The sequence below is a fragment of the Thermobia domestica genome, unplaced genomic scaffold (genome assembly GCF_964235325.1).
Source record: "Thermobia domestica unplaced genomic scaffold, izTheDome1.hap1.1 HAP1_SCAFFOLD_245, whole genome shotgun sequence".
Classification (NCBI taxonomy): domain Eukaryota; kingdom Metazoa; phylum Arthropoda; class Insecta; order Zygentoma; family Lepismatidae; genus Thermobia; species Thermobia domestica.
In genome coordinates, this window is record NW_027655964.1 from 222960 (window position 1) to 236084 (window position 13125).

The window sequence follows — 13125 nt, forward strand, 5'->3', positions numbered from 1 at the left end:
ATTTTGAAAGAGAAGAAAATCTGAACAAATCCCACCAAAATTCCTCATATTTTGAATGTAAACGCCATTTGCAATTAGTAAAGAATGAAATTAGAACGTTCCAATGTAGCTGCAAAAAGTAAAAAGAAAAACATGGAAGTGGAGTGTTCGAATCCATACTCATGGTTATTAAATTACAATTTCTACATGTCTTACACCTCCCGACTACGTTTCTACGTTAGCAAGTAAGAGGTTTCTGTTTAGATTAGGCTGCTCAATAAGTTTTGCAAAGGGGCCCGGTTTAGCTCTGACGCACCACAAGTGCGAGAAGGGAGTAAAACACTTTTTCTCTCTTTCTATGTGGGTCTATTTATCTATCTATCTGTATATATATAACGCTATCTGTGAATGCATTAACCACCCTAATTTTCAGCGGATTGAGACGAAACTTGGCACAAAGGTTAATTGTTGAAAATTGGCATATGTTCACTAATTTTCAAAAATCAATTATATCTTGAAACTATGTTCACTCCCCAAACCTTTTAGAATAATTACACAACACTATAAGTGATGAACAATTTCTTTGCAAATTTTCATTGCATTCGGTTTGCCTAGTCGTTCGTTGAGTTCATGATGTCTTCCTAATGCCGTCTTTCGTGCCATCAACCACAATGTTCATTTTCCTACGCTTGTTCATAATAGTGCGTAGCATTACAATATTGTTGGATGACATTCGCTCATAGTTAATATGTGTATTATGGAGTTTTATACCTACTTGCCGTAAAAATAGAACAATTAAAATACTAAAAATATTAGAAATGAACATCGATGACATTAAATATCGTCGTACTAGTTTTTTAAAGTATTACAGCCACTTGTTTTAAAGTATCACAGCTCCTTGTCTTCTGAGCACGTAATGCAAGTCACCACTGCACAGCGTTGCCATCACGTTGAAAATGATAGAACCATAACATAAGGTTTGCGTCAACGTATTGTGCAGAGAGCCTTATTCCACTCCAGATGAAGCTGAACGGGAATTTAAACGAATGGAATGGGAGTGAGAGAGGACACACGCTCACAATTTACGTCTAAACGTTACTCCTCCTTTGTGAATTATCATTTTCAAAATTGGTCTCGTACTTTTAATCTGCGCTCCCATTTCTACCTAAATTAATTTAGCTCGATTACAGATTTTACAAGTGATATTTCTTTTTTTACCTTTGATATTATCTATAGGCATAGATTTACCTCTTAATTGATATATTTTATATTCGACAGGTTACTGTAGTCATTTTTACAAACATATCTTCTCCTTAAAGTTTACACATACTTAACTGCCGAATCCAGGGAAAAATTAGAAACAATATGATACCAAACTTATTTTGATTAATAAACAGTAATATCTGTTTAACATTGAACGTAAGTTTCTGCATTCACAATATTGTAAATATTAATATATTATAGCCTATATGAAGAAAATAACCATAACACTTGTAACAATATGGATAGACATGAACTTTTAAATCAACCCTCGTATTTTCCAACGTCAATTTTTAGAAGTAAAACGAAACCAGGTAGCATTTGGAGGAGAACGAAGCTCAGGAATTTTGTCACCCAAAAGGTACTTCACTTTTCCAGACAGTCCTGCTTCCTCCCGTCAGACCAAATTAGGCGAGGAATTTCGCTACTCTCATGCTCAACGCCCACACAGTATAAACTCGTGCAGTGATGACAGATTTTACGTGATAACGTAAAATTTACCTATAATCATTAATTTCATGTTTTATTGGGATTACAGGGTCTTTAATGTGGTTTCAATTGACACATGGATCATCCATTATATAACATCAGTGACACTGTGAAGTGAAAATTAAGTGCTTTCTATGAACTATATTTTAGTTTGGTAGTGTGTTCCTACGCTGCTTAACTGGCAACTATGTGACGCATCAAGAAGCGCGTCAGAGTGTATACATCTTTCATTTGAGTTAGGTGTATTAAGGTGACACTCTCCACGTAAACCATTGAAGTGCATAGGATTCTAGTGTTTAAATTATTAAACAGAATCCAAAATGGTTTCTAGCATCGTAATGTTACATTGCAACTAAAGAAATCGTAACAATTTCATATATCAGTAAATGATGAAAACAGAAGACAATATAATAAAAATTCACAATACGCAGTTCCTGACAGTTTATAGACCAAACCATACTTTTCACGCATCCTAATGGAAGTGAAATATCTGCAGTGAACTTTTATCATCGTTCGAATCACCGCATCCGCCGATCGCGAATATCCCTTGATCGCATCATTTATGGGCCAATTTGGTTTTGACTGAAATATAATCAATAATTTGAAAATATTATTGTGTTGTTTTAAAGTCATATGTGATTTGTTCAGTGAAAGTGAATATTAATACAAATTTTACCTACAAAATCATATCCAATCATATGTGTATTTGATAATCTTGTGCTTTTTTCTTAGTGGCTGAAAGATACCTACCTAAATGAATACTTAATTTGATCCAGGATTTGAGTAAGGTATAGTATCTCCGAAGTGGATCAAACCAAACATTTATTTGTATTCCGCTGCTCATCTGGTGTTAAATTAGCGTATGGATCCCGTGTTATATATTTTCTTAAAGGTTTTAATGATGTTGTCCGCAGCTTAACATGGCAGTGATGGTGGACACACGGCAAATACCTAGTTTATTATTACGCCCGGATCCTGAGACCGTGGGAAAGAATTCCTGTTATGTTTTCAGCATTTCAATTCGTTAATTTTATATTGTGATCCCACTCGACCGTGGAACTGAATAATATCTTGAAGTTGTTTTCTCAATTTAAAGGTCCTAGCTTCGTACCGTATTCTTATATCTGGCTTTCCCAACCTGGGCCCATGTCTTTTTCGAACCCAGAACCGTTATATCTGAGATATACAGGATTCCAACCCCAACTCCCATTATACACTCACCTAGTATTCATAAGTACTCTAGAATGACAGTCAGCTGGATTTCAGATCTTGTACTCAATCGATGTACTAAACAATGAACATTCTCGACGTTACATATCTTCTAGATATTTCATCCACTTGTTCAATCTTCTAAATTATTATAAAATATATCCTTTGGACCAAGCATATCCATCTTCTATAACAAAACAGACTGCTACGGGCTACTAAGGGGATATTTGAAGCTCCCGTAGCCTTTCCCTTGACTTAAGGGGAGGTTGCGGACTGTTTTGACCCTGTGTGAGAACTCTGCAACGCAAATTATCTAGTGTCGCGTACGTGGCCCTTAAGTAGCCCACAGAATAACTATGCATATGGCCCTTCGCCCGCATACAGAAAACACTCCGAAGTGATGAACCCTGCATTTGTGTCGTCCTCCCCCTGACCCATCTGCCACAAAGAAAACATATTATTTCGTTTGTACTACATCTGTTCTAATTTGTTCCAAAGCAACAGAATTAGTTCTGTTATACTCTCCAAGTAAATTGACAATCAATAGTGGTGGGACTAGAACGACTTCATCAACCGTGAAATCATCAGTTAGTGTAAGAAAGCATTTTAAATCGTTTGTGCTCCATTTCGTCTATTTTGATCTAAACTATCAACGTTTGTTATTTAACCATTTCAGAAAAATTAAGAAAAATAATTGTGGTGTTGTGGTGACGCTAGAAAGAGGACGGTCCGCCACCCACCTTGAAATCAATTTTATATATATATATATATATATATATATATATATATATATATATATATATATATATATATATATATATATATATATATATATAGATATAGATAGATATAGATAGATAGATAGATAGATAGATAAATAGATAGATAAATATAAAGACTTAATCGTTTGTTCTAATTTGTTCTACAGTATCAAAGTTTGTTCTTTTACCGTTTCAAAAATAAAGTAAAATAATTGTGGTGGGGCTACAAAGACGTCGACCTTTCCTATAATATATATATATATATATATATATATATATATATATATAAACCGATGTTTAAAATATTTAGGAAATTGAAAAACAATGATGTAGAAGATCTAGGCGTAGAATTGTCTTCAGGGGCGTATTTAGGGGGCTATGGGGTTCAATAATACCCTGAAATAAATTTGGTAGTTTTTCGCATTTCTCGTACAACAATAATCTCTTTTACCATTTCTAAGAATCTCATTGATTTTCCATTTTCTTATGCTCTTTGTTCAGAAATAATACTGTATTTGTCAAATTTCATTCCATGTAAAAACTGAGTCATTTTGCTCTTTCTTTCGTCCTTTGTACTTTTCTGTACCTTTTTCTTGATGTTATTTTCTTTCGTTTCGCCTATGATATTTTATCGGCCGTTGTCAGTTTGATTCAAGTCGACCGTCATCAGTAACACCAAAACTAAGAGGAGTTGATAAGTGAAACTGGTATTCCACACCAACTTGCCCGGATATCTACATGACGGGACTTTAGTTATTATAACAAAGAAACAATTATATCGTTTGGTTATTTTTAAAAGAAGGAAATATTTGAATTAAAGAAAATCAAAACGGGGAAATAATTAGCCCGGGAAATTAGGTAGGCCAAGAGGGTGCTTCCTTTTTCTTGTATGAATAGAATAAAGGGTTAGATTCACTCCAAAATTTTTGTATCATATTATATAGGATTCTCAAACTCAGGTAGGTAATATCCTTCCCTGTGTTGGGCATAGACCCTCGAAAAAAAATCCTAAATACGCCTGTCTTAATATTAGGAGGTGAGCAGATTTGAGGATTATTCTAGGCAAGGGAGATGAAACTCATATTACGGTAGATGAATCTGATTTCTGAAGTGAACCTGTTGAAGAGTATATAATATATTAGGCGATGTAGATGAAAATGAAATGAAATCTTTAGTTTTACGTCCCACGTTTATGCCAGTTAGGCTAAAGGAGACGGTGATGATGAGAAATGAATGAAATGCTGGAATGAAGAAAGTGGGACGAAACGAGGAACCCCGAGAAAACCAGGAGTGCGGTGTTTGTCCACCACAAAGTCTACACGGCGTCAGACGATAAAGATGATGTAGTAGTAGTACTTATCAGTATTACAAATCACTGCCGTGAACACATTCTGAACTCTGAATACATGAATACTTACAGTTGGTATGTTTCTAATTAGGCATCCACAAAAATCCACGTTAAAATTGTTTTATAATAATATAATAATATAAATTATGACTTCTCCAATCTATGAAGAATGAATATCAATTATGTATGACGTAACAATACTCTTATTTGAGCAAAATGATGATAATCTAAATAGCATTACAGGAATCGTTACAGAAATATGACGCATGTTATATTCTCTTTAGTTAACAGATGTAACCTTAAGATTGTGGAGAAAAAATATTCCAATAATTGAATTCTTTTCTTTGCTTACGAAGTATCCTCTTTCAAAACAAAAATTGGTACACGGGGAAATATGTAGGAGCAGACCATGGTTCGTCCACTAATACATTAAACTAGAAGAGAAGAGAAACAGGCAAAATTACGTTGACTACAAAATTCGAAACAAATAACTACACAAAATTTCGTTGACATAAGGCGGGAAACTTCGAAAAATTTTAAAACAAAGAAACGCGATTTTTCTTTCACTTCTCCCTCTCTCTCACGTACACACACACTTCATGTGCGTGTGCAGATTCAAAGTTAAGAAGGAGAAAGAGGCCGATACACCTGGTCTGGAAAATGTAATTAACTGGTAACTCCAGCGTCAAGTTTTTTGTGCTCTGGGGATAACATCTCCAGTCCTGGTCACCTCTGAAAGAAATACTGTTTAAACGCAAGGTAACAAGTAAAATATCGTTTTATCATCTGGGTTACCGAATCTCTGTTGAATTACCGGGTCACTACGGGTTTGAATCCTCGACCCAGTTGTGGTCCATAAGCTAAACATCATCCGACTGACACTATGATCCGTTTGAGCTCTAGCGTGTTCATTCTCTCTGTACAAATTACGTTATACCCGCAAGAGATGAAAGTGATGCTGGATATTCGAAACACACAAATCTTCGGAAAATACTAGAAAATGGCCATTTCTTTGGTTACTTGAAAACAAAATTGTATTTATACTAGTTCGACATAAATTAGTTTCCATCTTATAATTCAATGTGATTTATTCATGTTGAAATTACAAACATGCAAAGTCTTCTGCATCCATAAGGAGCATCCCATTTTCCATTTGAACATTTGAAACTTTTCAATATGATACGGTTTCGATTTTTATTTTGGATATACTGATAAAAATTTAGCAATAAAATGAATTCATACAATTTTATCTTTCTTCATTTTTTCTTTTTTTCATTTTGCATTAGTTATCTTGAATGGAAGATATGACCTACCTACTGGGTTTATTAGAATGTAGTTTGCATGAGTACGTCCAATGAACACTACCGAACGACGCAGAAACAAAGTATGTGCGTTAAGCTGTTGACATTACCTTAGATGTGTCTGTGAGATCTACAGTTCTACTGGAAATTGAGTATGCTATCCTTTATGAAAGGGACTTTATGAATGTTTCAAGCATCCTCTATATATTCGAACAGTCCTGAAAAAAATATACAAAACAAACGTTATTTCTATATTACTGTTGGATTTCTGGTAACGGAACTTTATAATGTTAGGTTTTTTCTAAGTCTAAAATTCCACATTTTTATCTGTTCTCCTTTTTCTTTTGATTATTCTCTCTCTCGTTCTCTCTCTCTCTCTCTCTCTCTCTCTCTCTCTCTCTCTCTCTGTGTGTCTTCCTCAGTTCTGAACCTTAGTGTAATAGACATCCATTGGTTTCAATTTTTCATTGTGTCTGTTTCAGTTTCTCCCTAAATCAACTTATGAATCTTGTCTCATCTCTTTTTTGTTATTTCCTTTTATCGATAGTAATACATGTGTAGTTTGAAAATAGAACTGTGTTCATATTGTTAGCTCATTTTAGTATGAGAGAGAGGGTCTCTTTACCTGACACGATTATGGGATAAGAATGTGTATATTGGGTGGCTAGCTCCACGGCGTTAGCTGTTGAAATTTTTTTGATGCGGAGCATACAATGGGATCAACAAATTTAAGAAAGGCTATCAACCTCGTGCTTACATATTAAAGAAAGCTGACAGAATAGTTCTCACTGACACAGATAGAATCTTAAATAGGTGGAAAGATTTCTTTGACGATTTGCTTAACACGCAACCAAAAACTGACATCCGTGGAAAAACGGAAATACACACCGCAGAACCGTATATTCCAGGACCTAACCGAATAGAAGTAGAAATCGCTATAAAGAAACACTAATCTCCGGGAGTAGACGAAATTCCGGCTATTAATTTTAGCTGGAGGTGAAAAATTGTGGAACAAAATACACAAATTTCTCCTTACCTGGAAAAAGGAAGAATTACCACAAGAGTGGAAAGAATCAACCATTGTTACAACTTACAAGAAAGGTGACAATACTGACTGTAATAATTATCGAGGCATCTCTCTTCTGTCAACTTCAAATAAAATCCTTTCAAACATTCTATTAGCGTGATTGACCCCATACGTAGATGAAATTATTGGGGATTATCAGCGCGGATTTAGACGAAATCGATTAACTATCGACCAAATACTTTCCATTCGCCAAATACTCGAAAAGGAATGGGAATACAATAACCCGGTACTTCACTTATTTATTGATTTTAGAAAGGTACCTCGATTATGATAGGTTGGTAGAGGTCACGTGATTTTAAGCTCAGGGATTTTTTTTAAATTCGTTCCCTTTTACGGGTAAGATGAGTGCTTTGATACCTGAATCTGATTGGCTGGTAGAGGTCACGTGATCTTAGACCCTGGAATTTTTGGGGTCAATCTTGCTTACCCCAAAAATTATTACAGTTAGTATTGTCGCCTTTTTTGTAGATTGGAACAATAGTTGATTCTTTCCACTCTTGTGGTAATTCTTCCTTGTTCCAGGTAAGGAGAAATTTGTGTATTTTGTTCCACAATTTTTCGCCTCCAGCTAAAATTAATAGCCGGAATTTCGTCTACTCCCGGAGATTAGTGTTTCTTTATAGCGATTTCTACTTCTATTCGGTTAGGTCCTGGAATATACGGTTCTGCGGTGTGTATTTCCGTTTTTCCACGGATGTCAGTTTTTGGTTGCGTGTTAAGCAAATCGTCAAAGAAATCTTTCCACCTATTTAAGATTCTATCTGTGTCAGTGAGAACTATTCTGTCAGCTTAGTCGAGCTGTAGACTATGATAATGAAATCTTTTGACATATCTGGATGCATCCAATGTATATTTTTACAGATCTCATTTTTATTTCCTCGAAACAATTCGTATGTTAAGGCAACCAGGTCCATTTCTTCCCTTGTTTAAGCACCTGTTGTAAAGGTTCTCACTTACGAGCAAAATAATGTATAAACTTGGAGCAGCATTGAAAAAATCCTAAGGTCCTGTACAATGTTTTTATAGTTGTTGGCCTTGGCAATGATTTAACTATGTCCACGTACTCTGGATTTTTAGCTATTCCTACCGGTGTTATCACGAAACCTAAAAAATTTGCCGCAGATACCATAAATGTGCATTTCTTTAAATTGACTGTCATATTTGCTTCCTCTAACTTATACAATACTTGATCTAATTACTCGATATGAGCTACTGGATCAGTCCCGGGAATGAAAATATCATCTATATACATTAAGATCTTTTCAAGAATAGCAACTTCCAACACTCTCTGCAACGCAGCCATTAAACAAGCTCCACCATTTTTTGTAACCAAAGGGTACTCTGCAATGACGATACATCTGGCCTTCAAAAGAGAATGCTACAAGATCCCTACAATTTTCAGTTAACTCGATCTGGCAGTAGGAATGCACCAGGTCAAGGGACGTTGCACAGGTCATAAAATTAAATCTTGCAAAGAGGTCATCGAGGCGTTCAACCTTCAGATTTGTTAAAGATACGAATTTATTAAGTTGAACCAAAGCAAGACAGACTCGAACCTCATCCGAGTTCTTCTTTCTGACTATTACCAGGGGATGGTGAAGTTTTGACACTGCAGGCTCAATGATACCTTGACGCAACCATATTTGGATCTGCTTTCTCGCCTTATCTCGATAACAGAGTGGAATTGGGTAAGGTCGTTTCACAATTGGATCTTCAGTGGTAACCTGGATTGTATAATTAAACTTGTTACATTTTCCTGGGAAATGGGCGAAAACTTTTCTTCTCTTCATCAGCACATTGAACAACATTTCCTTGTGTTCCGTAGCAATAGGAGTTTTCTGAACCACTTCTCTCACTTCTTCTAGGGTAGCGTACAGACTCACTTCAGTCGCTTTTTCCCTGACTTCCACTCTCTTTGGACAGCAAGCCGAACATTGGATCTCCTGAACAAGCGGGTCATAGAAAGATTCCTCAAGAGCTTGATCCTTTATTTGTGCAAGCGTAACTCGTCTCAGGTTCCAATCTTATCTTTGCCTTGACCTAGCTTCATTATACGAATCTTCTTGTTGCATCAATACGCTGTTCCACTGATTTAAAACTTCTCTCAGATCTTCATAATCGCATCCACATACCTTTGAGCCGCATACTTCCTCTGGATGGCATTCGCATTCACTCGTCTTCTATGACGTTTTCAGGAAAATTGTAACCCACACTCAACTCATTAATCATATTATTACATGTATTTTCTTCCTTCTTCGCTTCAACCATGGGTACTACGACTTCTTGCTCTCCAGCTTGAACGGTTTCCATGCCATTTCTGAAATTCATTCTGACTTGAAACTTGCTCATGTAATCACGACCCAGTGGAAGATCTTGGTTGAGCCCGTCGACTACAAAAGCTCGAACATCCATCTGTATCCCCTTAATTGTTACAGGAAGATATACTTCTCCTTTCCAGATTTTCTTCCTGGTTCCACTATAACCGACAAGAACTACGTCAGGTGCTGGTTTCAATTTCGGATGTGATATAATATTCGTAAACTTTCTCCATAATTCTAAACTACACAACGTCACCTCCGCACCGCTATCGACAAGTGCTTGCACAACTTCATCCAACACACACACTCTTATGATACCAGACCATTCTTTTATTCGTTCAAAGTCAGTGTTCACGTCATCAATATTCTCACAATCTGTGTTATACTCCCACTCTTGTCCAGCTATGCATTGAAATTTAACTCGAAAAACATTTACCTCATTCCTACTCTCATACTCACGTACACATAAAGGACTATATACATAGCTATACGCTTCCTCAGGTATATCCTCACTTACATTTTTCCCATGGGTCTTCTCACAACACAAGTCGTACCTACCTTTGACCCGCGAGGTGAATACTTCATTTTTTTAATCTGCAGACGTAAAATGAGGATAAGAGTTTCATAATTTCCTAGAGAAAAAGTTTGATAACGAAAAGAGTGGGGCGCCGCCCCCCCAAACGTTTGATAACGAAAAATCAAAAATACTATTAATAGTATGTGAGATGTATGTAAAGGGAATGAAGACTTTCAATGACACTTTTTGTATGGGAAATGCACTGAAAACAAAAATTACGGGTTTTTCATTTTAGCGGAAAAACGGTTTTATGGGGCAAAAGTTTCCACCCCAAAATTTTTGAAATTTGTGCGCCAAAAGGGAAGAAAAGTGAACCGTAGTGAATAAAGTTTTGCGCAAATATTTAGACATAAAATGTGGATATACGGGTTTCGCATTTACCTAAAAAAAACGGTTGAGTGTGGCACGGACTCCTCCGAATCTTTGATCACGAAATTTCATAAGCGCTAGTAACAGTATGTCAGATATCTGTAAAGGACATGAAGAATTGCAACGAAACATTGAGTATGGAGAATACCCGAAAAGAAAATGAATACTTGTTTCTTATTTTATGCGGAAAAATTATTTTGCGGGCAAAAGAATCCACCCCAAAATTTTGAAATTTGACGCCCGAAAGGTAGGAAGACATTAGCCGAAGTGAATGAAATTCTGCACAGATATCACAGACGTAAAATGAAGGTATGAATTTCGTATTTTCCTGAAGAAAAAGGTTGGGTGAGGAGCCTACCCCTCGAAACCTTTGATCACGAAATATCGAAAGTGCTACTAACAGTATGTGAGATGTGTGTATAGGACATGAAGAATTGCACTGAAACTTTTGTATGGATAATGCGCTGAAAACAAAGGAATACGGGTTTTTATTTTTGCGGAAAAACGGTTTATGTGGCAAAAGAACCCATCCCAAAATTTTGAAATTTGACGCCAAAAAGTAAGAAAAAGTAAACGGAACGGAAATTTTGCACAAATATTGTAGACATAAAACCAGGGAATACGAGTTTCGTATTTACTTTAAAAAAAACAGTTAGTTGTGGCCCGGACTCTTCTGAACCTTTGATCACGAAATATCAAGAGTGCTAGTAACAGATTGTCAGGTGTGTGTGAAGCCCACCAAGAATTCCAAAGAAACTTTCTGTATGGACAATACGCAAAAATAAAGGAATACGTTTCTTTTATTTTCTGCGATGGACAATACGCAAAAATAAAGGAATACGTTTCTTTTATTTTCTGCGAAGGAACAGTTTAGGGGGCAAAAGTTTTGAAAGTTGATGCCCGAAAGGCAAGAAGAAGTGAACCTAAGTGAATTAAATTGTGCACAGATATTGTAGACATAAAATGAGGAAATACGAGTTTCGTATTTTCCTGAGGAAAACGAGAAGCGTGGGGCGCCGACCCCTCCAAACCTTTGATCACGAAATATGAAAAGTGCTAGTATGTCAGATGTGTGTAAAGGACATGAAGAATTGCAACACAATTTTTGTATGGACAATACGCAAAAAATAAAGGGATACGGGTTTTTTATGGTCTGTGGGAAAACGGTTTTAGGCGGCAAGAGACCCACCCAAACTTTTGAAAGTTGACGCCCGAAAGATAAGAAGAAGTGAACCTAAGTGAATCAAATATTGCACAGATATTGAAGGCTTAAAACGAGGGATTACGGGTTTCGAATTTTCCTGAGAAAAACGGTTAAGGGGCATGGACCCCTCCAAACCTTTGACAACGAAATATAAAAAGTGCTGGTAACAGTATGTCATATGTGTGTAAAGACCACAAAGAATTCCAAAGAATCTTTTTGTATGGACAAATACGCAGAAAAATAAAGGAATAGTTTTTCTTCTTTTCTGCGGAAAGACGGTTTTATGCGACAAAAGAACCCTACCCAAACTTTTGAAAGTTGACTCCCGAAAGGTACATGTTGTCTCAAAGGTCGAGGGCATTCTTTTGCTATTCTGATAAGTCCAGCTTCGAGTATCTTCGGGAAAATGTAAACCAGGTTCGAACCTCGAAGCCAACCTTTCCAATCGGAAGAAATTTTGCAGATGTGTTTTCTTCTTTTAAATATAATAAGACTTGTTATTAATATTATAGACTTCATTTCCCCTTTGTTTTGGTCGGTTTGTTACTGTATTATCTATGACAATTTCTCTCATGCTCACTCTGTTCTCTGTATAATTCATCATTTACTATGTCTCCCTTTCTCGGTTAGTTATAACTTAGCACATTGAGGTTATATTTTATATTTTCCATGCCATCTGAAATTATCATTCATGCCCATGAAGCCAAATCGAGGGATAAAAGAGTGGTTTTGTAAATCTATGAAACGAATCATAGTTCGTTGAGGTAGTCCCACCAGTAATCTACGCGGGAATGACATCTCGTAGCGTTGTAACGTAAGTGACATGCAGTATAAATAAAGCTTCAAAAATGCAATTTGCAAGCTCTGAAGTGGATAAGTTGCTAAAGTGTCCGCTTGTAGAATTAAGATCCCGAGTTCAAATCTGGGTCTGCTGCGAGTATTTATTAATTGTTTACTTCGATTTCTGTTTATGCTAATTCCCGTAGAGCGAAACGGCACGATACACAGAGACCTGGTTTTCTGCAATCGAGGCAGATTGACAAGAAACCCTTCCATATTTCCTGTTTACGTCTTTCAAACCTAAACTGATTGAAATTCCCGATATCCAGTCTCATCTTTTATCGACATAGAACGAAAATTTTATCAAACAGCGAAAAGCTATTTATTCTACAAACCATTCAGCGTCTCAATAGAATATAGCCTGACTCGAAAACACTATGGAA

The 13125-nt window shown here is 36.2% G+C and overlaps 1 protein-coding gene across 1 annotated transcript in view; it reads right to left on the reverse strand.

The window, feature by feature from the left end:
• Window positions 1-13125, reverse strand: part of LOC145676620 (uncharacterized) — a 94173-nt gene that overhangs the window by 22142 nt on the left and 58906 nt on the right. The window contains 1 exon segment of the mRNA XM_081747453.1: window positions 9646-10154. Coding sequence (XP_081603579.1) covers window positions 9646-10154 — 509 coding nt within the window.